We start from the raw sequence: 27,274 nt of genomic DNA on the forward strand, positions 1-27,274 counted from the left end.
CCCTTTTGTCCAAGTCGGCCCCTGAGGGGAGAGGCCACTGCGACCATCCATCACTCAGTCGCCCATGCAGCCACCACAGGAAGTAGTTAACATGGGTGACCTCAGAGGTTGCCATGTGTGTGCGTAGGGAAGGAGGAATTGGCGCTGCAGCATGGGGGACGCGAGTTCTTGGTGAGAGACACACAGAGCATTAGGCATCTTTTCATCCCTGCCAGTGACATCAGTCCGTCAGTCAATCCATCAATCAGTGTGATGTAGCGCTCAACGCTAATCCAGCCGTGTCCTTTGAACCTTTGAGGAACAGACAGCACCAAGACCACAGTAAAAAAGACAACAACAACAACAACAAAAAAAACCCTAAAGAGTCCTATTACACAAATGTGACTAGAAGACAGGCCATGTGAGTGAGCAGTTTCGGGCAAAGAATGACGGATGGTTGTAAAACACCTGTTCAAGAACACAGAATAAAATATACAGATGGCACTTCAGGAGACGGCAGGTGACAGCACTTCGAAGTATACCGCCGCCCCTGATAGCACTTTTAGTGTTGCCTCCAGAAAATTCTCAAAGTAATTATCATACTAGGTAAGTCTTCAGTGTAGAGCAGGGCTGCCAAAGATGTCGGACATGATCGATCGGTCGATACCATGCAGCGTAAAAAAATAGACGCCAGCATATTACCCGTGGTGAAATTTGTCACTTGACATCAAGGGCTAATAAGATCTTTTGTCATCTACTCGCACGCAGCATTGTCAGGAGATGCTAAACGAAGTACGATCAGGATTGTTTTCACAATGAAAATGAAAAATACTGAGTTGAATTTCCCTAGATCACAAGAGAGAACGAGACACAAACACAAATATCGGATAAACTGCCATATTTTATTTATTTTTTTGCCATTCCTATTGTGTCAGACGGACAAGCTGTGGCAAAGGGAGAGCACAGAGGGATGCGTATGACGCTAATGCCGCTCTACAAAACAAAACTCTCTGACATCAACGAATAGCAAAGGTGCAGCAAGACGAAGCAAGAAGGAAAAACAGTGTTTGGCAACCAATAACATCAACAACAACTAAAATTTTTAGAAATTAAATAAAAAAAAAACAAGGAGTGCAATCATAATTTTTGATAGGAAACAGCATCGTCTACTTCATTGCCTTCGCGACAGAAAATAAATCAAATGTGGAGATCTGCTATGCTGCCTCATCGTCTGTCCCCTTTTCAGAATCTCGTCCGAATTGTCCGATTGTTGTTTCACCCGACGGTTTCCGGGGTGCTTGACACACTTTTTGAGTAATGAAACACAATTGAACAGCTGTAACGAAGGAGCCTGTTTTCTGGTGTTGTGCTTTCGGCACATCCTTTCATCAGTCGTGGCGGCCTGAGAACAAACTACTGGCGGGCATTCCTGCAGGCTTGCGCTTGTCCTCGTAGTTGGAAATTTACTGCTTTCTTTCTTTGGTCAGTCTGGGAATTAAAAACCAGCATGATTCTTAATCTAACAGTAAAAGAAAAAAAATGCCGAAATATACTATATACTCATTCAAGGGCCGACTGAATGCTCGCATTTATTTTGCTTGAAATGGTTCGGATGCTATTAAAGGTCATAGTTTCGGAGAGGCAAATTCTTACTTGCACTTGAACATTACCAGAGGCTGACTGGGCTTTTCTGGAATCAGTTAGCATCAAATTCTCTTGCAGGGTCTCGTTTGAAAATGGTCCCACTGCGCCATTGCCCTCTTTTGTCAAAATCTAAACTTCCTCTTGGTCAGTCTGGGAATTAAAACTCAACATGAGTCCTGCTGTAATAAAGAACGCTAAAACTCAAAGTTTGGGTTGAAAGTCACACCTGATAGGGTGCTGACTCGAACCCATGCATTCAATCGCCCTTTCAGCTTCCTCGGCTGTGTCGGTCAGACGGCATTGAACATCACGAGTTCTTGCTTTGAGCTGCAATAAAAAAGATCTGAAAAGATGCCTAGTGTGACTTCAGTAGAACGTCAACTAGGACATGAGATGATTTGTCTGTTGCCTTTAGGGAACTCCGCTTTCCTAGGTCAGCTGCAATTCAAATTCAATATTCGGCTTTCCTTGAAAATGGACATACTTGCAGGTTCACTGGATTCCTTCTTTGGTCAGTCCGGGAACAAAATGGACTCAATGGAGAACCATGGGATGCATTTTGAACACTGTGAATTACTGTGAATACTGACAACGCCCTCTCTAAACAAAGCTGGGTTACATGATATTAGGTGATACGATGACATGATAAATAGTCACACACTGAAATGCAGATGCTACGTATTGTACGTGTGGTTACACTAGTAGCTTGATGTTAAGCTTGCGTTACTAGCATGTCAGTAAAGCGCTATGATGCGTTTATATTGAAGGGACCGGGGGTTTGGGATGCGGGGGGCATGGAGATGAAGCAATGAAAAATTCCTCTCGGGTCGGGATCGCGACGGGTTTGTCGTCGGTGGTTCCTCCCCCCTCAGCTGACATCGGGGTCGTTAGGGTAAGTTGGTTTTCTGATTTTTGCCCATTGGCTTGCACGTCCTTCATGAGGCCTTGATGGATCCTTCACATTCTGTTTCAGGGAGAAGACATCAATAAAATGCATTCGGTCAAAAGGTTAGATATCCCCCCCCCCCGCACCCCCCAAAAAAATCCCGCATAAATGTGCACTCAAAAGTCATACAAAACTTCAGCGCATGGGTGAGCTCAGCAAGCATCAATGGGCTTTACTCCGTATGCGTTTCCATATTCTTTGGCTTTTGGTGCTTTTTTTTTTTGCAACACTTGATGACGGACTGCCATCGTGGGTGACATCACACCAGACGTCGGCATTCACAGTAAATTTTGTTGAGTACACTTTTACTCTGAAAAAGACTACATTTGGCCCCAGTCGAGAATAAAAGTTACACTTAGAAGAGAATATTTGGAGTACCGGTACATTTTTCACAGAATAAAATTTGGAGTGAAATTTACTTGAGTGAAGTGAAGAAGTGAAGAAAACCTTTATTTGTCTCTCAATGGAGAAATTCCCAAAAACATCGTAAAGGTTTTTCAAAAGGAAATTCGGAGTAAATTGTATAGGGTGAGTTTCTGCGTAAATTTGACTTGCGTAGTATTAAAAAAACAAAACAAACAAACGGAATACTCCATATACTTAAATTAAATCCCTTTTTTGAAACGTCACCTCCACAGCAGCGACTCCACTCTGTTGATGATGTCAGCCAGATCAAAGGGCAGCGGCATGCCAGGGTCATCCACGCCCCAGAAGGGACGGTCCACCGGGGCCTCCTCGGGGGGCAACGTCTGAGCCAGGCTGGAGTGGCATCTAAGGCGACAGGACACAGAAAACGAACAAACCCATCAACTCCTACCGTCATCATCAGTCCGCCATTATTATCAAGCTGAACCAAACTGTAACAGTCTGACAGTGAGTCAGTCATTTTATTTTAACCACATTCACCAGTCCACCTATCGTCAGTCCATCACCCCCCGCCCAAAATAAATTCAATAAAAGTAAACATGTCATAGTCCAACAGATGAAAAATCAAATTTGATTAAAATGGAGCGCACCTCATATCTTCATACGGTGACGACCCAAAGAGCTTTACACACACACGTACTGTACATTTCACATGCACTTATTTGACAATCTTTTGAACTGTTCGGCACAGTGGGAAATTTGTTACGTATTATGTTTCATTGTATTTTATGAGTTTCTCACCACTGTTCCTGTGGTGAGTCAGCAAAGTGTGTCTCGTAACAACACAGGAAGCTGTGACGTAAATGGAAAGACTTGCTGTGACGGATAATAGCGGGTTAAGTGTAAATGTGACAGTGCTTGACGGCCTTGGCGGACCTAGGTCATATCTTTTGTCAGAGCAGTGTAAATATTTACTGTGCTGCTCGTGGATTGTCATTGCAAATCTGCCCCCCCCCCCCGACCTCTCATCCCCGCTGCCTCTTGGCAGATGAGATGGACCTTTAACCCCAGGGTGCAAGTGGGAGACGAGCTGGGTGGCATGTCTATGTCAGTTGTGTTAGTTACTCGACAGTGCAACAGGATCTGTTCAAATCAGGAATTTCCACACAGTTTTCCCCAAAATGGCTCCATCGCGGAACCTTTGTTGACCGTCCAGGTCTTGTTTTCAGTAACAGAGGTGTAACGCTTTCTGAAGCGCAGTTAGTGTCCATTCTTAACACTTTCAATGCCAGCTATTAGGAAAAAAAAAGTTTAGAGCATTCCCACTCATCTTTCAAGGCTCAGAGAAAATGTAAAATTCCAAATGAAAGATAAGACTCTCTTCTTTCACCACACAGGTACACCCACACACAAACTTGTTTATTTTTACTTAGTAGTAATTCCATTTTCAGTAATCAGCAGTAGGACATGGTTAGGTTTCATCTAAATCAATAATATTGGACTCCAGAATGCAGAGAACAACTTTTTTGGGGGGTTGGATGTATATATTTTATGCACAGCAGTGACTTTTATGCTCATAATTTTTGCTGTAGTGATGCCTGAAATATCTGAAAAGTTCTTTTCTTCAATAAAATACCAACAACAATGAAAATGTGATTTTGATGGCAAGATAATGAATTCCCCGTGTAAGAATTTTACATTTGACAAACTACAAACTATTTGCACACTATTTAGTAGTAGTAGTATTTAGTAGGGGGTGTATGTGTGTGTGTGTGTGTGTGTGTGTATGTGTGTTTGTGTGTGCATCGTGCCATACATGAGTATTTGTATAAGTGTGTGTGTCTATACATCACATTATCTCTTCTACTTGAAAATTTAAATGATATCTGCCATCTTTTGTCTCATTTGTGACATCTTTGGTAGTAGATTCACATGACAAACTCTTTGATCAATCACGAGCTGCTAGTAATGGTCAATTTTCCAGAGATCCGCCATTTTCAAAAACAAACACAACACCTAATGCTACAATCTGCTGTCTATAATTGGTGGTGGTCGGGGGTTTCCAGTGTAATGATCAAACCAGAATTAGCCAAGACATTTCTCCGCCCATTCTCCTAAAAAACATCTTTGACGGCAATTGACATTGACGCTCTCCTCAGGATTTCCGTCAAAGGCACTCCAAGAGTTAACAGTCAAAGCATAAAAAGACGTTAATCGTTCCACAAGAACATTCACAAGTTCCATTTGCAGTTGTATGGTTATCGTCACACTTTTGCTCATGGTGTCATCACCTCATAACCGCCCCCCAAACCCTCTCCGGGGAAAAAATAAAAAATAAAAAAAAAACAGAAGAAAGCAAACCACACTTGGTGGAGTCATGCTTTTCGATACTCGCTGGGCAAAAATCATGCATATTTTGGTGTCACTTGACATTGGCTATCACACACGCACACCCCCCCACACACTGGAGACAAGAGCGAGGCGGGGGTTTTGGGCTCGGTTATAGATGAGGTGAAGGGACATTGGGTTGCCACAATTTGCGGTTATATATTTTAACGTGAGCCACTTAATGTTTCACTGGCTCTCGGCCTAAGTGCTGCCTTTTTGGTGCGGTGAGCGCGGGAACGGCATTAACATCGCGCCATTCCAATATATCTTGGGCGCCCTGGATCGAGGCCTGATAATAGCATCTGTTAACACGCGCTAAGTACCATTATGTAGCACATCACTTCAAAAATAATACGATTAGGCGACCTTGGGGCTTTGCAATGAGCCTTGTGTTTAAATGTTCTCATCATTTATTTAGGGCGCGAATTAAAGGAAGCGCCACTTCAGGAAAAAAGAGGAGAAGGGAGAAGAGGAGGAGGAGGAGGAGGAGAGGAAGACATGGCTGGCGTTTATATCTGACGTGAAGTCAAATGTGACCAAGATGGCGCTGGTGTGTTCTGCTGAATTCAGCGTGACGTTACCACTGGGCCACGGGAGAAACCATCTGCCAATGATTTAGCCTGGTTCAGAATTCTCCAAACTTGACTCTCAACATAAAAGTGCAATAAGAAGCTAGCCACTGTATGAAGCCGTTGCTTGGTGAGAGACAAAATTTCAAATACAAGTGAGCTTCAAGCCATTGACTCAATTGCGTGAACAGTTGAAAGTACAAAATGAGAACACTTGCTCGAGTGTAGGCCAAAACTCACACCCTGAAACTCACACAAAGACTTACAAGCCATGTTCCTGATGTCATACAAACTTACAATACAAGTTGTTGTTGTGAGTCAACTTGTCCGAACATACAGTAATTACAATTAATAAAACCAGTTTATTTACACTCTAATTTTATTTTTATCTCAAATAATGTTCTTTTTTTAAATTTATTAAAACAACAACAAAAATTGTGATTTATGGGGGCTGAAACGGATAACCAACATTCTGAAGTGTAAATACTGTTTAAGTCTAAGTGGCACTGCCTAATAAAATTAAACTAAACTTCTCATGCGTTCACGATTTGACGAACATTGAGTTAACGAGTTGAGTTAGCCTCACGAAAGAGAGGCTCTGGGTTCGAATCTCAGCGCAGGCATTCTTGTGCGGAGTTGGCATCTTCTCCCCGTGCTAGTGCGCGTTCTCTCTTGGTCCTCTGGCTTTCTCTCACATTCCATCAACACGCATGTTAGGTTCATTGGAAACTAAATTACCATTAAGTGTGAATGTGATTGTGAATTGCTGGTGGTCCACATGCGCTCTGCGATTCGCCGGCAACCAGTCCAGGGTGTACCGTGTCTCTCCAGCAAAGTCAGCTGGGAAATGCCTGAGTCCTCCAGCGATGCTAGTGAGGACAAGCGTATAGAAAATGTAATCAAGCACACATTTCCAGTCAGGGTATTCTTACTCGCCAGTTCTCCCCAAACATAAAAGTCAATACCAAGCGAGGTGCCTTTAAGTTCTCTGGGGAGATGATTGCGATGGCCTCCACTCCGCAAGCACTTGAAAAGGTTCACTTGTGGCAGGCACATCAGCGTGCCTTAATGCTAAGGTCAAAAACAAAAAGAGGTGGTGGTTTCTTGGGAGTCCACTCTGTTCCATGGATTAACCCCAGTCAGATATGGACCGAACTATCCCATCTGGCGCTCAGTCAAGAGAGATTGGCAATACAATCAGTCATTTCAATTTGCCCTGAAACCTTCCAGCCAGGCCAGGCTCATGCTCAAATGGTATGCTAATGTGAAAGGTATCTGGGATTCTATCGTCTCTATTCCACAGAGGCATCCCCCGAATGCCACTCCACCTCCGCCCAAACTGCACTTGAACCGCGGCCGGAGTGGGCGCTCCGCAGGCTTCGCAATCAAGCCTTGAGGACCCCCCCCCCCCCGCCACCCCAACCCTTTTGCGCTCAAACTAACCACTTTAGCTAAAGTGAGTGTTAATTATGGACAGGCAAAGCAGTCAATAAAGGTTAATGCAAAAGTCAAAGGATAAATTCCTTTAAGCATTGCATCATTCCGCCATCTCCAAGACCACTGGCTACCTCGCAGGTCTCCTAATCAATACGTTTTACTGTAATGCGCTCCTCATCGATTTTCACCCTTCCTCAGCCCCTCTTCATCCCTGGCTTCTATTACTCAGTTAAACGAGAGAGACAGAAAGAGATGGAGAAACGAGTAAATAAAATCATTAACCTCAGGTTGCCTTTGTTACAGAATGCTTGGTCTTTCTCTTACGAGGAGAGCACGCAGTGGTCTGTCTTCCCCACCACCACCACCACGCTTAATCTCCGGCTGCTGCTGGGTAATCTGTGCAGCGGTCCACTCAAGAAGGGGTGGGGGGTAGCGGACATACATTAAAGGGCCCTCAGCTCTTAAGAGGATGGAAATGGACGTAATAGACAACATCAGTGCTTGCGAGCGGCGTAATTACACTGATAAATGCACAATTTTGTCAGGCCAAGTGAAAAAGAATCCACGGTGCAGGGACGGGCGACAACACTGATTGCGTTATGGCTGGACAAGGTCGTTTGTAACCTCACGGGACCAGGACGGGGCCATGACTCTCGGGACAAAGGTGGAGGTGTCACTGATGAATAGCCTTTTTGAGAGTGTACCAAGAGAGGTGTTTTCATTTCGCAAAGTAAAAACCTCAGCACAGAATATTTTTTTTCCCCCCACTGGAAATCGACAAGGATTGGATTTAAGTTTCCTCAACTTCTTTGGGATAGCAGTCACCGCACTGAGGGTGAGAGGGATAGAAATGGATGGATGAATGATCAAGTCTTCAACATCTATTCTTTGTCTATCGCTATTGCTGTTCAGGGTTAAGAGTGACTTGGGGCCGAACCCAGCCGATTTTGGGGCAGGAGGGAGAATACACCCTTTTTTGCAATGTGTAGCCAAACTAGTGAAAGGTCATGAAAACCCGACACAGTGAAGTCTGAGACTTTCATTTTCTGATTCCATATCAGCTATGAGATTAGGTCAACTAAATCCGTCCTGTGGGTCCTTAGTCCACCCTGGTTGGTCTTCAACAAGCACAAAGTCCATCTGCTAGTCTATTAAGTCTGGAACATGCCTTCATTGAATCAACTTCTTCGGTACCTCGTAAAAATTGAATCAAATGCACCTGGAATTCTTCTTGGTTCAAGAAGTGTTTTTGGAGTCATGAGGGGTGTTCACACGGCAAGATTTGGTCCGGTGCTACGCCGGGGCTGCCCCAGTAGAGCGTTCACACGTGCAAATTAGCTCCGGCGTAGCCCCGTAAAACAGCTTACACCGGACCAAATTTGATCCACCTCAGGGAGGTGGTTTAAAAATTTGCTCCGGAGCAAATGCTTGTTTGCGAAGCAGCACTGGTGTAAATTTGCACGTGTGAACGCAACTGGGTTAAATTTGCTCCAGAGCAAATGCTTGTGAAGAGTTTACGTACGGCGAGAATGCGTTGCTTTCGCGCTCTGTCGGACTTCCGTCATGTGTTTGTTTAATAACGACACAAGACTGGTGTGTAAGACTGGCTGGTAACATCTTTCCTTTTGTAGGAGACTGGACTGTCTCGGAGTTGTTTGTGTAGTTTGTTCCTTTGTTGTGTGTTCACAACCCCCCGCGCCCCATATAATTTATTTTGTGATTTCCTCTCTTGATTTTCTGTTTGGCGCATTACGTATTTGCTTTTCTGAGTGTCATTGAAGTCATCGTTGATTTACGTTTTCGGGGGCGGTCACTCTCGAGCAGAAGGCACGGAGACCGAGAAGGAGAAGGACGTGCCTGTCCAGTAGTCGCTTGAGTTGTATATACGTTTTAAAAAGAACCAACACGGCAGCTCATTTGTTTTCTGTCGTTTTGCTCGGCTGCAGAAACTGCCGTGTGAACGCAAGTGGGGCTGCACCGACGCGTGCCGGTGCAGACATGCTCAGCGGCTTTGTACGTGTGAACGCTCCACACAATTTGCTGCGGTGCAAAATATATCACAACAAAATACATCGCTGCAGCGCCGGAGCAAAAAGTGTGCCATGTGAACACCCCTATGGTAAGACATCAACAACAAAGAAGTAGTCTCGTTTTCTTGAGCTGAAGTATTTGGGGATTACCATTGAATGAATGACGGAGATTACACAAATGCTTTCAGGATCTTGCTAACAGGAAGTCAAACGAAGGCAATGATTATTTGCATAAGTAATCAGCTCTATACCTGTTACCATCCCAGTCAATTCATAGAGCGGCTATAAAGCAAAAGGCCTGATTTCAGAATATCATCCGGTGACCGGCTATTTGCATTTGAGTAATTTATATCACCTGTTCCTTTGTGCTAGTACTGGCAAACAGTTCTGTGCAGGTGCGAGCATTTACAGCCTTGGCAACCCCTCATGCTCCAATTGCTGAGAATGTAATCAGATGAGTTGTGAAAAAGCAGGCATGTTTCTTGTAAATCAAGCCTACGCTGACGGTAAAGTACACAATGTGAGTCCAAAGAATAAAATTACCCAAGCGTATTTCTATAACAGTTATGAAAGTCGAGACGCGAGTGAACACGCGCGTTTGTCATGCAGTAGGAGGCGGGTGGACGGACAGACAGGTAGCATTTAGCCGTGTGTAAATCTGTCAACGGTGCACCAAAACGTTGGCGAAGTCAAGCAGAGGGCATCAACACAGCAAGTTGTTGAGAACAAGGCTAACCTGCAAGGCGAAACCTTCGCGATCCACCCACCAAACTGTTAATCAACTAACCACTTCCCAGAAAGCCAGTTACACTTGACAACTTTCTCTTCATTATTCATTTCACATCAATCCAGTCACCACTCATTCAGCTATCCAGTTTTCAACAGAGCCATCAACCGACCTGTTAATCAGTCTTAACCAACCAGAACCCAACCAATCGACCGACCGACCAACCAACCAGTCAACCATAATAGACTAAACAGACAGTAAGACAGCCAGCCATTCATCCATCTATACTTTCATACTTTCACCATCAATTATTTTGTCCTCCAATCTTGCCAGACAGTTTCCAGCTAGCATCTTTACCATCCATCTGCCAGTGTGAGAAGGGCCACATCTTAAACATTCGTTCGCATCCATCACATGCCTTTGCATCTGCAGACGGCTACTGACTGTACGTTTACGATGGTTTGAGGTGAGCACTCGTGTGGCGGAGGGAAACGGAAAAAAAGGGTAGTCCTCCAAATGCACGACATATGTTAATTTCTCTTTTGATTCCCTCTAAAGAGCCACGTCTCATAAAACGAACATCTAATGCACTGCTTTGCCTTTAATCAGCGCTTGTGCACATGACGCAGAAATGCACCGGCAAGTCAGAGACGGCGCGACCACTCAAGCTGCCGCGGAGGCACTTGGGCACCTCAGAAGGAGGTGCAGCCTGATTCAGAGTCTGTGAGGTCCCCACGCCCCTCCTCCACCAATCTTCCCAGCCAAAGTCGAGGCTCCTCGTTAAACCACATGAAACAAATGAGGCTCGTTATTGGCATCAGATGCCATTGGGAAACGTGACGACCCCCGCGTTTTCATTGGTCCAGCGTGTGGAACGTTCTCGGGCTAGCTGGCACACGCATGTAAGGAGCCTTGTACCTGAGCAGCCTTGGCTTCCTTCACACCCTGAGCGCTTGATGTGGCCTGGCAGCCTGCCCTGTCTTACAGCGTGCTAATCCGCATGCAATTGAAAAAAATCGCACACACAGCCAGCCAGGTAGCCTCTAAATAGCCTCCCATAATTGGTGGCCATAAAACACTATTGCAGTCTGGAAGTGAAAAGAAGGTAAGGCCCCTGAACTGCAGCTACCGCTAAAAAAAAACAAAAAAACAGGTGGACGTCCATTAGGTGCTTAACAGCGTAACAAATTGCCAAACACCCCGGCCTGCTCCGGCTCTTCCTTAGGCTATCGGATGGAATGTGGCCCTAATGTAAACACAGTGGCAAAATTTACGAGCAGACAAGTATTGTTCCATCGTAATCAGGTTCCAGTTAAAAAAAAAAAAAAAAAAAAAAAAAAAACAGACAAAAGGCTGTAGACGGACAAGCACATAGAGCGCTCCTGGCTGTTTATTCTTCCAACAAGTGGGGAAGAGACGGATCACCCCTTGAGGCTCTGGACAGCTCTAAGAAGCTTTTGAGAGAAAAGTAAGGTGTGTGCCTATTTGTGCCTGTGAGCCTTGGAAAGAAACAGGGACTTTCAAAACACCTGTGCCAAGCAACATGCTAGCTCAAGTAGGTGCCTAAAAGGGCACGCGGAACAGACATTGGATTAAAAAGTCTGCCAGCAACTCCCGCAGACAATAGGTTAGCACAGTTGTTCCCGGTGCCATCTCCACGCGAGTGACATAAACTAGTGCGGGCTCGTCAAATTTAGGTAATACTGTATAAATGTTTGACATTTATTTGAATGAGCGTTACGACCATGCTCAGCAATTTTGATCTTCACCGCAACCGCAGGCAAACGGTAATAAACAGCACACACGTCACAATTGTCTGCCCTGAACGATCATTTCCAAAGCAGATCGGGAAATTTAAAAAACACAGACAATTCCTCAAGATAACCTTTTAGAGCCATCTCATAATCAGTTCTTTGTTGTCTGCTCTTGGATAAAATGTGTTGAGATGTAAACGCAGGAGAACCTCGTCCTCCATCGTTATTTGTAAGCATGTCTCGTTCGACTGATACATTCAAATTAGCGTGTTTTTATTTTATTTTTATTTTATTTGCTGTCTCCCCTGGAAAACAATCACCCCGAATCCAGGTGAGGAGAGCCAAGCGAGAATGCTTTCCAGTTTTCCAGGGCAAAGTCATGCAGTTTCTGTTCAGACTTGTTGCGATGCTATTGTAAAATGATCATTTTGAACTCTTCCCTCTGCACTTCTTTATGGCCAAACATGAACACCTTGTAGGTATATAAACATCGCCGATCGCACCCATGATGAATGAGGCTGGCCCCAACAGCCACTGGATGACACCCGACCGCGGTCACATGATAAGGTAGGCACAATCCTCGACTGTCTTCGGGTGACAGTGGGGCAGTGGGTCAAGCTGGCCCTCGCTAATTATATGTCTTTTGTAGCTTCTATTGTCGGGTTACATCCCTGTTGCTGCAGGGGACGTGCTGTTCAGTTATGAAGCCCTCTGTGTCAAGCGAGAGGCTTTCTAAGTGCTTTGCACTTGAAAAGCTATCATGTTTACGAAATATGTATGTTCAGGTGACCCACAAAGGCAAAACAGACACACTGAAGTGGTTGTTGGAACCTGGAAATTAGCCTGCGGGTAAAAAAGACGACATGAGACAACATGAGTATTTTGAAAATGGGAAAAAAACAGCAAATGTCGGCAGTGGGAAAGTAGGAAGGACAAATCGTGAGTTTTAAAAGTCAAAAGATTGGACACGACCAATCCAAGCATGGGTCCCCGACCATAAATTTAGGAATATGCATTCACTGTGCTGACACAAGCTAAAGACATTAGTTCTAAAGAGATGCATGACTCTCGATAACTGCAAGTTATTATTGATATTACATATTCAAATTTTGGAACCACCTTGCAGAAGAAAATATTTATAGCTGAATAATATATGGCAGGTCAGACTCCCAGATTCTCATCCCCAAATATAACCATTGCGGCAATATTGGGACTTGTTTCGGAAAATTAGGACTTAACTCTCATTATACTGTTTTTCTTAAAATTGTTTTTTTTAAGTATAAACAGCTTTGTTACTTTTTCAGTTCATTTAAAAAATACCAAAAAAAAAAGACATCCCTTTAAATATTACGCTACTGAAGGATTTTACGACTTCATTCTTACAATATTGGAGGGGCTCATCACTTTGATTCAGTAATTCTTTGTGCAATAAGAAGCCAACTCAAAATGATTATCACAAAAAGAAAAAGCTTACATAAATTAATCTGCAGTAAAGGCAGTGAAGAAGGGGAAAAAACATTCTCAACGTAATTAAATTCTAAATGTCTGACAGTACTGTTTCATTGAAAAAAAAATGGACGTGGATTTGAGAGAGAAAAAAAAAGAAAACCAATTTCAAACATATAATAGAAGCTCCAATATAACAATTAAATAATTTCAGAATAAAAACAAAACACTTCAACATAAATGTAAAACAAATGTAGAACTAATGAACCAATGACAGGATATACTCTGTTTGATCAGTTTCCCTGCCAATAATTAAGGCTTTGATGACCTTTTATCTGCCACTATGAAATATCAGATGATAAAGGTTAGCTATAGCGATGAGTGGAAGCGTTAGATCTAACGCGACATTTGACTTGGCAAATAAAGTGGAGTTCAAGAGTACACAGTCAAAGTTATGTATTTTTGGATTATTTACAGTACAGGCTGAACCCATTCTGGAAATGTCAAGTCAGGGCAGGCGCACTTGTTTCGCACTGTTGAACTCTGGCATACTGTTGAGCAAATTGTGTTTACTATGCGCCATAAGCTCCGAATGTGTGAATCAACTCTTTGTTTTAGTTAGTAAATAGTGTCATTAAAGGGCTTGGGCATTTAAAATGCTGTCAACTGCCAACAATTTGTTTGGAGGAGCAGCCAAGCTTGGGCCCTGAGGCGCAAGAATGCAGTATAATGGATGTGTGTACATGTACGTGTACACGCGCGCATGTGTGTGTGTGTGTGTGTGTGTGTGTGTGTGTGTGTGTGCGTGCGTGTGTGTGTGTGTGTGTGGGCGTTGGCGAACACATGTGGACCTGCCTGCCCGGATGAGTCGGTGCGTTTGTGTAACCTTTGTGTAATGGCTCACAGAAAGTTGCTCAAAACACCTGTTTGCGGTTTAACAGGTATTAAATGGGAGTTTTGTTTGGTGTTCCAACACACTGATGATTGTGTGAAGAAAAAGTTGTCCTACCAGTATTGGAGCATCAGTGCATACGAGCCTTTCCTTCGTTGTATATATAGTTTTTTTTCTTTGGGGCCAAGGTAAACGCATCACACTCTCTTGACCAAATTCAAATTATTGGTGGTCTACCGTTAAAAAAACCAAAAAAAAAACAAACCCAATAAAACCCCCCGAAGTGTAATTATGTCATTAGAGAAAATATCTGACAACAAACCTCAATCAAAACAATACCATCTGTGTTCAGCAGCCAACACTTCAAAAGGTACCTCCATTTCATCACTTTTGTTTGAGGAATTTTATTTGCAGCGACAAAAACTTCCCTCAAAATGGAAATAGTCCATTTTCTATGAATCTAGTAAATAGCTAAACACAAATATGGGGGTTCCACTATTGTTACACTTATTTAAGGGGAGAAATTAAATTTCTTAAAATTACACTTACTCCATTCCAGAATGCAAATGGTGAAGTCTGCAGATTTTTTTCATGCTGTTTATTTATCTATCTATTTACTTATTTCATAATTTATTTCAGCATCTCACTGAATTTTGAAGCTTTAGAAAAGGCATTGTAATCTTTGTCAGACGAATGCATGTCAATTTCTTTCTTTCATATATCTGCTCTAGAATTTCCGTGGGTCGCGACATTTTTTATTTTAAGCTTGTTGAGATCTTTTGTCCAAGGTCATTTGGTCAGACAGGTTCTATTTAATTTATTTTGTGATTGAACAGTTCTGGACGTAATCGGGCTTGGGTGTGGCCAGTGGAAATGATCTCCGCTTTCCAAGCAATAAAGGATCAGGTACCTTTGAATATTTTTTCCCCCCTCATAAAAATATCACCATTTAAAAAATGTATTTTATGTTTACTTAGATTATCATGCATATTTTAATTTTTTGAATGATCTTTAACATTAAAGAGGGGAAAATGGAATTTGAGAAGGGGGCAAATATTTTTTCACAGCACTCTATATACAGTAGATATGCGTATTATCTGTATCGAGCTAAGCTATTTTAGGAGGCTGATATGGGCTTTGATTTGCCAGAAGCAACAAACCATCCACCAACACGCCGTGCCTTGACCAAATTCTCTGCCTTCACTGCTGATTTAGGATCAGTTGTGGGTCCGTAAGCATGGGTATAACCTCTTCCTTGGCCTCTGCAGAATCCCAGATGGCGACTGATCCAAAGACTAGCTCACAAACTCAGCTGCCACGGCCGCAGTTTAACCTCCTCCGCCAGCTCATCAGCCCGGGTGACGGCCAAGGTCGCAGACGCTCACTTGAGAGGCGAAATGAGAGAGTCGAAGGAATTAGATCCGGGCTGAGTGGCCCTCATCTGGCTAAGCCTGGTAAGTAGCAAGACTAACAAGCTGAGGCATGGTGCTTTGGCTTTTCACACACACACACACACACACACACACACATTGACTCGCATGTGCTCGTTAGCCTGCATGCTACACGGGAGGTACACAGAGGGAAGGAAGGACTCCGAGGGGTTACAGATGGTGCGCCCAGGGCCTGGTGACTGAAGCTCCGAATGAGCTCCTTTTGGATGCAGCGTGGCGCTGATGAGCAAGGCGGAAGACAAAGCACAGCGGAAGGAGGGCGTGAGGCGGTGCGAAAAGGGGAGGTGGACCATTTTTCCTTCAAGGGGGGTGCGAAAACGAGTTCATTTTTGAAGCGATCTTCAAAAAGGCAAAAATGGTTTCTCAAAGGGGGTTCTCAAAGTTTTATGTGGGTCCTCTTTCCCAAAGTCATCTGGGATAGGCCCCCTGTAACCCAAATGAGGATAAGCAAAAAAAAGGATGAATATGTTCTTTCATGTCGCGAAGTGAAGCCAGCTTTGGAGACAGAATTTTCCAAATTCAGCATTTTTGACGCACACTTTAACCATTATGCTAAATTTGATGCATTTTGGATTATGGGAAAGTCCTCAATAAGACACTTAATTTGCCTAGCAAGTGCAAGGGGGCATGAATAAAGAATATAAAATAAAAAAATAAAAACATCTAAACATGCCAATGGAACCCACTGAAAAAAAAAGAGAAACTACTTTGGCAGGAGACAGGGGGGGGGGGGGGGGGTGCAGACAACAAGCTGTGAATACCGGAAGAGACAGAAAATCATTGAGAAGCTTGCCTTTATGAATCTTTGATGAGGGGGAATGGGGCTCGGCTGCGCCTCTGGTTAAATCAAAGCATCCAATATGCGTGTGCGTGTGTGTGTGTGTGTGTGTGTGTGTGTGTGTGTGTGTGTGTGTGTGTCAATACATAGGACTTGGACCTTGCCCAGGCCTGTGCATTTGTTGACCCCTCCAATCAGTTCCAGTCCTCCCACATCGCATGTCCTGTAAGTGGAGCCGCTAACGCTAAAGCTAACTCTCAGTGTGCTGTGACGACAGCACGTTGGAGTACAGTCCATCTTCTATATTTAATACGGCAGCTGTCAACACAGTAGGGGCACCATCAAGTCATAAACACACGCTAATGTTATTTACGACATGGAGTGGCGTGCGATGTCACTAAACCTCTCATGAAACAAAGAGGCTTTTTTAATCACCATTTTCTCATCATTTAAAATTAAATAGAATACTTTTTCTTTCTTTTTTATTTATTTATGTTTAATTCTGGACAATGGCCTATAATTTAGTGTAAATTTATCGAAGTGACAAAAGCGTATTTCCTGGAACTTTGAAAAAACCTTCGGAATATTCCGTCATATCATTGTTTTGTAAGCAATGGATGCAATTCAATATGCTTCCGTTGCTGTCTTTACTGTTTTATAACCGCCCTCCTGGCTGATTTTCTCACCAAGCCTTCCTCTCATAACAAAGGGTATATTCAGCGAGCACCGTGACGTTTGTGTTACGCCACAGCGTGCACTGTTTTGCATTCTGTCGGGGATGTGCGTGTCGCAAGGCCTTGTCAAGAAACAGTCTTCCAATTAACACACACACATACTTGTGGTTTCTCCCTTCATTGTTACAGCTTCACACCTGTTCTCGGTTTTCGGGCACATGAAACGCTGCTGACAACTGTTGGGCGGTTGTTTTAATTAAAATACAAGACGTGTTACAACAACCATCCTTCACATCTCAACCGAAACCTCCTTCTAATGGATGTCACCGAGGTACCAATTATCTCCTCAGGATAACGCGCGTTTTGGTTACGAAACAAGACGAGCAGCGTCGTTGCGCTCATCTCATCTGGCACCTGCGATGCCTCACAACTCGGCCGCTCATGTGTGTTTTATGTGTGCGTGTGTTTTATCCGCCAGAGGCCCTTTTGAAGACGAGCATCAGTTGAGCCAGTACAGAGATGCCGCAGACGCGTAGTAGGTTTGGCATGTTTGCGATTCGTCTCGGAGTTGTCTCGGCTTGCGTGTGTATGCGGCAGAAACACACACTTGGCTGAAAAAGTTACTCTCCAGAAATAGGGCCCTTCGGATCACGTTAAGTGGAAAACTGTCTAAATTTAGTTCTGCAGGTGCTGCTTTCAAAAGAGTCAGGAGCTTTGGGGACGGAGTCAATAGCAAAGCATACAGCGTTTCTGCACCCATGACTTGAGAAACCAGGGTGGCTCAATACACAAAGCTGCTTTCAAATGACAGTTGGAGGACTACATTGTAGGTACGACATTGCTGAAACACCTCACCGGCCTCTACGGGTGCAACAACCACAATATCATGTCAAAGCCACTAGGTAAGCAGAGCTGCATTGACTTTTGTTGGCGGCATAGATTAACACTAGGTAACAGCTTTCGCTTCTGATGAACAATATTTTTTTCTAAATGCATTGGTTGCGGAGGATATTTTTGTTTGGTCATGTGTCCTTGCACCAAACACACACGGTGTGGCATATGAACTGTTGCTTTCTCCAATTTTTTTCCAACACTCTGGGCTCTACTTTCGCAAGTAGAAGCAAGCGGTGGACAACTGTTGGTGATGAAGCCGTCCCATGCATTCAGGGTACTGAAAAGCAGACTCAGCAATATTTGTGGAAAGATGAGGGCGAGCTATCTTGTATGAGAAAAAAAAAAGGGCTGATGAGCATGACATGAAATAGTGTACGTAACATGTACTATAATTCTTCTTCATTCTTTGTGGCGAATGCATGTAACGGACACGTTATTGAGACACCTGGGAACTGTTTTAAATGGTGAAAATGGGTTTCCTTTAAAGTAGAGTGCAGATTGACAACTTAAGTGCCTGATTGCAAGCTTGCAGAGCTGCAATCCTTCTCGTAGCCTCAGGTGAAGACAGCCGAGCCAGTTCTTGCGTCGTGTCCTCCAGAGCCACACAGTGCCCCCTAACGGTTCCCAAGTGCCATTTGCTTTTGATAAAACTGACTGTTCGGTAAAGGTAAAAAAGGGCCAGTACTTAACGAAGCCGCTAACTTGCGCTTCTTCTGCAGCGGACAAATCAATAGCGGCATCTAAGAGGTGAGTTGAGTGAGCTAGAGGGAGAGCTTGAGGGGCCGCTGCCCCTCGGGCGCCTCCTGGGGGGGTGTGGTCCATGTGGTACCTTCATGCTTGTCTCCTCACCCCACATATATTCTGCATGGATGAGCCTGCACGGATAGTGTGCATCCACACATAGGATGACGCCAAAACAACGGGCGGGCTCAAAATGTGACACTGAAGTGTATGGAGCGCAATAAAAGCAAATCGTGTACACTCTTGCCGTCCCATGATACCCGAGAGTACATGCATCATGGTCCAGACAAGACTCACTCCATGGCGGTGGTCTTTTCACACAAGAACAGGAGGAGAAAGACCCCAAGAGACAATTCCATTCGGGTGGAACTCATCTAAAAACTGCCGGGATTGATTGAGGACACTAAAAATCCAAGAACATTCTCCTCCTCTTTTTTACTTTCAATCACAGCGTACATCAATTGACAAGAAGAAGTGGAGCGGGGAGGCAGAGGAGACGGCCAAACACAAGCCCAATGCACCGTGTGCACTTGTCTGGCAGATGCCTGCGCTGACATTTGAGGCCATGGGGACCGTGTTGAGAGAGCAGATGCTCACTGATGTACAGACACAGGCAAGTACATGGCAAGTACACAAGCGGCTCAGGCAGAAGGAAATCCGTGCAAACGCACGTCAGAAAACAAGGCAAGAGGAAGAGGTGGAAGAAGAAGGCTTCGCATGCTGAGACGACAATCAACTGAATGTCAAAAGTGAAAAAAGGAACAAAAAAGGGGAATAAATATCACACATCGGTGGACATTGCGAGTCTTAAATAGTCCTTGGAGGTTCCACTGACCTCAAAAGTCTCTGTGACCCAACGGCAAAATATTCCTGAACATAATGAAATTTTGTAGGCTATCAAGTGTTCTTTTAGCTGACGAGAAGCCACAAAAAAGTAACAGCAATAGCCTTTTGTCACAGCATGCTAATGCTTTCGATCCTTAAAAAGGATCAGCATGTAACCAGTTGTCCCCTCACACTAACCAGGATGAATAATAATAACTACAATCCTTGAAAACAGGCAAAACGACTGCAGTGCATCATCATTTTCAGCCCGAGACACCAGATACAACTTGGGCTTGTCGCTAAACAATCACTGGGCAGAATCAGATTTATTGGCCATGTATGCAGGAAACACACAAGGAATTTGCTGCACAGTTACAACCCGTTCAGAGGAACATACACAAGACTCCCCCATGTTAGTCTTGTCTACAGAATGAGAAGCCTGGCAGGTCGCTGTTCAGACAAGCAACTAAAAACTCACATTTACACCAATGGTCGGTTTTGCCTTCAATGCATTGAAAGCATGTTACTAAACTGCTGGAGGAATTGAAAGGAAACACAAGCAAGCATGGGTAGAACATGGAAACTCCAGACAGGAAGGCCAGAGCCGAGATACAAACCCAGAACTTCGGAACTGTAAGTCAAACGTTCTAACCACTAGGGTTACCATGCAGCCACTTCTGCACATAATGAGAAGAAAATGAACTGCGAACCAGTGATGTGAAGTTCACAAGCACAAACTGCAGAGTGAAATCAGAATCGTAGCTCATCTCCGGCTGAGAGGAACTAAGTTTTATTTCACGGAGGTCTGCAGGCACCATTATGGAAATGGCTGGCCGGCAGCCTCTTTGGTTGCCTGTAAACAGGATCTTGCTAAGGCATATAGCCTGCGGTGAGCCCCTCGGAGAGAGGCTGGCTTGGTGGCGGTTGCGGAATCCCTCCAATGGTCCCTCCCTCTATGACGTGCCTTCCTTTGCTGCTACCGGCCCGAACTGCGATATTGAGTAATTTATGAAGCGAGGCGGGAGCGGCGGCGGAAACGGTATCTGCACATCCTGACACAGAGTACATGACATGTTCCACATGTCTTGCCGTGCAACTACAAAGAACCCTTTTGTTTTGACGAAGAAAGGGATTTTTTTTCTAATGAATGAGGCATGAAGGAGCGCTTCCGTTACTTTTTGTGAGATGAAACAAATTAATATGACCCAAAAAATGTGTCTCTCTGTGAAACACAATTTTGGCTATGGAAATATTTGTGACTTACAGGTGAGGTGAGTGTTAACAATCAACACTACTCATATCGATCCATCCATTCTCTACAGCACTTCCCATTAGGATGGAGGGTGGGCTAGAGCCTAGCCCAACAAACTTTAGATGAGAGAGGCGGGGTAAACCCAAGACTGCCAACCAATCACAGGGTACAGATGGCAGATCATTCATATTCACATTCACCTATGGACAATTTTGTGTCATCAATAAACCTAACCCAGCATGTTTTTTGGAATGAACCAGGATGTTGATTTTTCAACAGGGTTTCAGGTTTGCATGCGTGCCAATTTTAGTTCAAGTTACACCGTTCGATTATTTTGAATATGAACGTACTCTTGAAGTTACACGTATGTGTCGCTAGGCTTACGGGCACATTCATTTTTTTTTCTCCACACTGGCATGATACATTGTGTTTCGGAGTGAGAGCAAACAACTGGAATGAGGTCACTTAAACCATGCAATGTGATTGCATCCATCAAGAGTTACAGTACATCATAATCTGCTCATTTGGTCAAGATGTGTTTTAACTGGTAAGCTTGAAGTGAAGGCAGGCCAGCAAAGCCACAAGAAGTCATCAGTTACATTAAAACTATGACAAACATCCCACGCCAACATCACAATCAATGCTGTGTGAACTGTTCTGTTGTCAAATGAAAACTCTTTACACACTCTCATGTGTTTGCCTTCCACTCTCGTAAACGCGTCAGTCGCACTCTGGGATCCTGTCTTGTCTCTCCGCCACTAAGATGATGTAGCCGGCACAATTAGCGCCCCAAATTATCTTTGGGGTAGACAAAAGTGGCGGTGGCTTAATACGAGTCGCTACACAAAAGTAAACAACTTCATCTCATGTCGGAAATGTGTGCCAATGTGATTGTGCCCCCTCCATCCACCAAAAAGTTGCCCCGTGTATTGGGTTAAGGGACCGTCTGCTAATTAACAAGAAGCGTCTTCTCCTCCATGTCAGTTTGTCTTCAAACAAACAAACAAACAAACAAAAAACTTCCTGTGGGACTCCTTTGTTTGGACCGAGACTACATGGGTAGCCTTATTTACAGAGTTTTAATTGCTCTGGTGAGCTGAGGGTAAGGCGCCTTGTCATAATCACCCGACAATAGAATGGTTGCTCTCGTTGACAATCGTAATAAAATGTGTCAGTACGCGGGAAAGGGATTACGACGGAAGGCATAGACAAGGTACAATGTGAACGGAAAAAAGTAACGAAAAAAATGTTTTAAGGTCTTCAACATGCTGCTGTTGTCAATTTAACCCAAATGTGGTGGTTTGCTTAAGTCAATCATTAGCTGAAGCAAATGTTGGAGTAAAATCAGAATTACAGTTAATTTTGGGATGAAATCAAATAAAACAGTAAGTGCTTGCTTTTTCCTGTGTCGTGTGATGACATATTTTTACATTGCTGTGAAAATTTGTGTCTTGGGTGTCGCTCTAAACCATTAAACGCCGTAGCGGTATGTTTTAAGGATCTTTTTAAACGCTCAGTTGCAACAGTGCTATGATCGACCCTTTTTTTGGGCTAAACATTGGACTTCTGCGACCAAGCTATGGCACTGATACAATGTACACATGATTGTGTGGCAGAAGTACAAAAAAAAAAAAAGTGAGAATATTGTGGATGCAAATATTCTCTTTAAGGGAGGAACTAATCCGAGCAGGCGGGAAGCAGCGATGAGGACGGGACTGTTGTCCAAGGAAATGATTGCTCTCCCACCTCAACGTGACAGCCATGAGAAGCTCACCGCCTCCCGGACCTCTGAAGTGGAACCGCGGAGGAGACGTGTGGTGTAACCATCACACAACACACACCTTAATACAAACACGCTAGACACACACATAAATCTTGGAAGAGGAGGTAGGTCACTTACAGCGGGAGATTAGTGTCAGCGGCCGCTTGACTGTCAATTGCTGCTGTCCTTAAATCGAGCCTCCTCTCCCCATTATGAGCTTTAATCGTCATTTAAGAATATTCATTCACATAATGTAGAATTGAAGTCTTTTTTTTTGGGCTAAAGACCTAAATTAAAAATCTCAAATATATTGACTCCGACAGTTGATCCTTGGCTAAACCACACCCCCGAAACAAAGACTGACCAATCGGAGTGCAGCACAGAATGGATTCAAACACCAAATGTTAGCAGTTTCTGAGAAACTCTGAGCTAGCACTGAATAATGTTCGAATACACACTGCTTCACAGTCAAAAGATCACGGGTGCAATCTCAACTCAAGCCCTCCTGTGTGAAGTTTGTAGTTTGCCCATGCATGTTTTTTTTGGGGGGGGGGAGGGGTTCCCCACATACCCAATACCTAAGTCACTGAAGACTCTAAATTGTCCATAGACTTGAATGGTCCGTATCTGCCCCGCGATTGACTGGCGAGCATTCCAGCGTGTACGCCACCGTTCACGTAGTCAGTTGAGACCAAAATGAGGACAAGCGCTATTGCACATGGAAGAAACTTTTTAGCTGACCTAAACACAAGTAAGAGTGAAGGTACATCTATTTTAGTTAAACGTGCCAAACTCACTACGCCTGCTGATAAAACAAACGGCCCCTGCGCAACAACGTTTCCATGAAAAATTCAACAGCGAATCAGCTGGCAATTATTCTCTTTAATCTCCTAGAGGCAGCCAATGGGGATATGCCCCGCGGTGGTGGAGGCAGCCCGCGAGGGTTTGAATGCCGTTGGTTCCGCACAGTCCAAACACTTCTTTTGGATTTTGCTCAGAGAAAGTGGGATCCTTTTGAAACTGTGCTCATTTTACTTACGAGTGAAACTACAGCATGTAACAAACTCAAGAAACTGGGTCGGGTTGCTTTCTGAACACATCCTTTTGCTGTATCTGTCCACATACCTGCCCAGAAATCCATCCATCCATCCATCTGTCCATCTAGCCAAAATCCAAGCAGCCCCTAGCCCATCATCGATCCATCTTTCCATCTTACTAGGCCATTTTAACAATATTGATGATGATCCCTTGATAGTAGGACCGTTTTTAAAATGTGACTTTTCTCATAATTTAAAACTATTTAGAAATTGTGTTTCTGAATAGTTTTACTTAACAATAGGCTACTCCTTTGTGTCACCAAATACAGCAGATTGACTCAGAATCTGCAGTGTGACAGTCACATACAAATCTTTAACAAATTTATCACCAAGTTATGCATTTAGTAAGACACACCATTAACCTCACGGCGTTTTGCCACTTACCAATTCGATCAAGAAGATATCTATTCAACAAATGTTGCAGTCTGGCTATGATATGAATAATTCTGCGGATAATGGGTTAAAACTTTCTGATCGTGATGAGGAACCGACAGATGGTAGGTTTGGTCAATGGTGGAAAAGTAGCAACAGCAGCAGCAGCTTGACAGGCTCCTTAGCCGCATGGCTGAGTGTGTAACGAGGAACACCGCTGCCGAACACCTCTGCACAAAGACGAGCCTATTTAATCTGGCGATGAAGGGAAGCACAAAGGTGCACAATCACATCAGGAGCACCAAATCCTGCTACACACATGTTCACTTTATTGGAGCACATGTGCTCGCTGACATTCCTCAAATATATGCGCACAGATGCATACTCGCATCCACACTCGCACGGAAAGACCACTGAGGGACTCAATAGTGCTGATTTTCCTTGTCAGCTGCTGGGCAGGCGCTGCTTGAAAGAGACATCAATCTGTGATGTCAGCACTTACCTAATGAACCTTCTCGGATCGATGGAAGCACTGGTTCGCTACACGCCCCGACTGTGCTGCCTGCCTCACTTTTATGTTCTCTCACGCTATGCTAGAGTGTCCGTGCCAAAGCGGGCCAACAAAAGCCCCCGATGAAGCCACAGTTGAATTAGGTTCATCGCTGTCCGGATTGGGAAACTTGGGTGACCGCGGATGGTGGGGAATTTCAAAGCCAAAACAACATAACTACAAATTAAAGCAGTGATGAACAGGAGCTCACATTGCCAAAGACATTTCTTGTGAAGACGCTTCGTCAAGGTCTGACATCACGGAGTTGAATTATTTTGCGGCGAGTCATTAAGGTTTGCTGACAAAAACACAGATCCAAATCTTTCAGAATTGTGACCCAGCTCTCATACATGTGGCCCAACTTTCGGAGCACATTGACAAAATCTCTTGTGCAAGTTTGAAAAGAAAATGGCTGCTTCCTACAGTTTGCAAAAAACACCAGTTTTGGCTCCTTTTTTGTGGGCCTAATTTTGACAGATATTGAAAGCCATACCAAGCAACTCACATTGGGCTCCGGCCGCGTTATTTTCAGAAAAACGCAGTGGGTGCAATCGATACCATTTTTGAGAATCACACTCGTGGACTGTAAAAGTATATCTTTGGAGAAGAACCCCACCAAAAAGCTCCCTCAAGTGCCATTTCAGTGACAAGGCAGTTGGAACTAATGGCACTTCTCAAGATTTTGTGAATTGCACCTAATGTGCATATTTTTGGGGGGACTGTAAGGAGGGTAACTGCAATTGCTGCGCTGACAAGACATTTTTGCTGATGTCTCTCATGCAGGGCGTGTTTTCAGAAAGTTTGGTTGGGGCATTCGAATTTCGAGGTTTCACTGTAGCATGAACAGAAACTGAAAAAGTAAGAAAATATATCACTGTTCAATGACTCTTTTGCAGCTCTCTTCTGGGAAAATTAGTTACAAAATCTTTGAATATTCTCATTTAGAAAAAATAAAATAAAAATCCAAGGTCACAAGCACTGGACATTGAAAGAGGGTCTGGCCCACATCACCTCTGTACCTCTGTGCTCGCTCTCTCCTCACAAAATACAATCACCTCGAGATGGCGGCGGATGAAGCTGTGGCGACAGCACAATTAGATTAGTTCCATTTCCTTTGATCGGGCCATCGCCTCCGTCCCATCTCAAATATGACACCTTGAAACGCGGTCACCTTCCCCCTGCGCCACTTAATTGACCAGAATAAACATATTATATTGCGATAAGTAGCACGATTGTAACAAATTGTGTGGCGTGACTGACACAAATCACGGCATTAGCCGCACATTTCTTATCACCGGAGCCTTGCTGTGCCATTTTTTTTTTCAATAAACAATCCCAGTCGACAGCAAGGTGGTGGCGGAGCAGTCAGGAGGAGGTGAGGGTTTGAGCATTTGAAGGCGAGCCGAATGAGCTCGCGATCCCGCGTTTACCCACTTAACCATTCAAAAAGTCATCTCTCTTCCATCTGTGACTTACTCAACACAGCATGAGAAGCATTATCTTTCCACGGGGGCTATCACTCACAAATGTTTTCTCCTAAGAGCAGCAGCTTGGCCAAGAAAGTTTGTGTACGTTCATTTCGGTGCGCGCTTGAAACTGGCTATCTATTGTTGAGGGTACATGCATTGGCTTGAAGGGCAAGACAGGGAGGTTGATATCTGGGTTTTGTGAATTCAAATGCGCACAGTGGAGCAGGTTAGCATTGTCTCATCAGAGCAGGACGTCTGAATTTCTAGCGCTTCGATGTTCTAGTTTTCATGATCTCTCTCTCCGAACTGGCCTTTCCCATAAAAGGTTTGCATGTGGCATTTGGGTTTTCCTCAGGTACTCTGGTTTCGTCCACCATATAATTGAAGACTCACAATTGATGTTTTCATTTGTTCGATTCATTGTTTAGCATTTTTGGATATCTGACTATGTGCTGCATAAATCAGAGCTATGATTTTGGTTTCTTAAGGTTGAGTTCACATGAGACTGTTTATGTGCTGCTTTTTTAGTTAACAACAGAACTCAAGTGGGCTCAGCAGTTAATTCTTTGTGTGTCCCTATTATGAATGATCGTATCCATGAACGGAAATTATGTTTTTCTTCATCCATCCATTTTCTGTACTGCTTTTCTTCATTAGGGTTTCAAGTAACCTGGACTCTCTTGCAGGTGACTTTGGTGAGGGATCGGCAGTCAATCACAGGCCACATACAGATAAACAAACCATTCAGACTCGCATTGACACCAATTCGGATGATTTAGAGACTTCAATTAACCCAACATGCATGATTTTTGACTGTGGCAGCAAACCAGAGTACCGAGAGAAAAATCATGCAAACCCAGATCTCCTGACAGTGGGGCAGGTGTCCTCACCACTTCCCCTGCATGCTTCGACGATTTAATTCCATCAGAAAAAAAGTAGGTGGCAAATTGAGATGCAGTGTCTACTAGAGGGAATAACGGTGCAGAACCGTACCATGAGGAACTGAAGTGAACTGGAAAAAATTGAGCCTCTCGACTGGCAGTGTGATGAGTCCGGGGTGTACCCCACCTCTTGTCATCTGGGACCCCTTTAGTGGTCAGGAAAATGAATGGATGGATTTTTTAAATGGTCCACAGCAGAGGAAAGGGATTTGAAGACGTACGAAAGGAACGGAAAAGGAGTCGGGTGGTGACGATGTGAGGAAGCTGACGTGTTAATCAGTGAATCAGCG

The 27,274-nt window shown here is 44.0% G+C and overlaps 1 protein-coding gene and 1 long non-coding RNA gene across 4 annotated transcripts in view; one reads left to right on the forward strand and one right to left on the reverse strand.

Moving 5' to 3' along the window:
• Nucleotides 1-862: 862 nt before the first annotated feature.
• The window catches only part of fto (FTO alpha-ketoglutarate dependent dioxygenase), a 134,688-nt gene continuing 108,276 nt past the window's right edge, over nucleotides 863-27,274 (reverse strand). The window contains exons 9-11 of one of the 2 annotated variants that reach the window (XR_015100485.1): nucleotides 3,200-3,340; nucleotides 1,850-2,587; nucleotides 863-1,467 (exon numbers count right to left, since the gene is read on the reverse strand). Coding sequence is in view for 1 of the 2 variants with exons in the window: in XM_086107438.1 (XP_085963564.1) it covers nucleotides 2,581-2,587; nucleotides 3,200-3,340 (148 nt within the window). In the remaining variant the exon portion in view is untranslated. Of the gene's footprint in view, nucleotides 2,588-3,199; nucleotides 3,341-27,274 lie in introns of both variants that reach the window. The other variant, XM_086107438.1, reaches the window with a different exon arrangement.
• Nucleotides 10,130-22,863, forward strand: LOC147207858 (uncharacterized). 2 transcript variants are annotated; one of them, XR_015100487.1, is made up of 6 exons: nucleotides 10,130-10,343; nucleotides 10,420-12,407; nucleotides 15,015-15,084; nucleotides 15,447-15,632; nucleotides 16,558-16,632; nucleotides 22,464-22,863. It is a non-coding gene; the product is annotated as an uncharacterized LOC147207858 (long non-coding RNA). The 2 variants fall into 2 exon arrangements; XR_015100486.1 differs by lacking the exon at nucleotides 22,464-22,863 and adding an exon at nucleotides 19,168-20,438.

Source organism: Hippocampus guttulatus, chromosome 3 (genome assembly GCF_054856545.1).
Source record: "Hippocampus guttulatus isolate MCC_2025c chromosome 3, RoL_Hgut_1.0, whole genome shotgun sequence".
NCBI lineage: Eukaryota > Metazoa > Chordata > Actinopteri > Syngnathiformes > Syngnathidae > Hippocampus > Hippocampus guttulatus.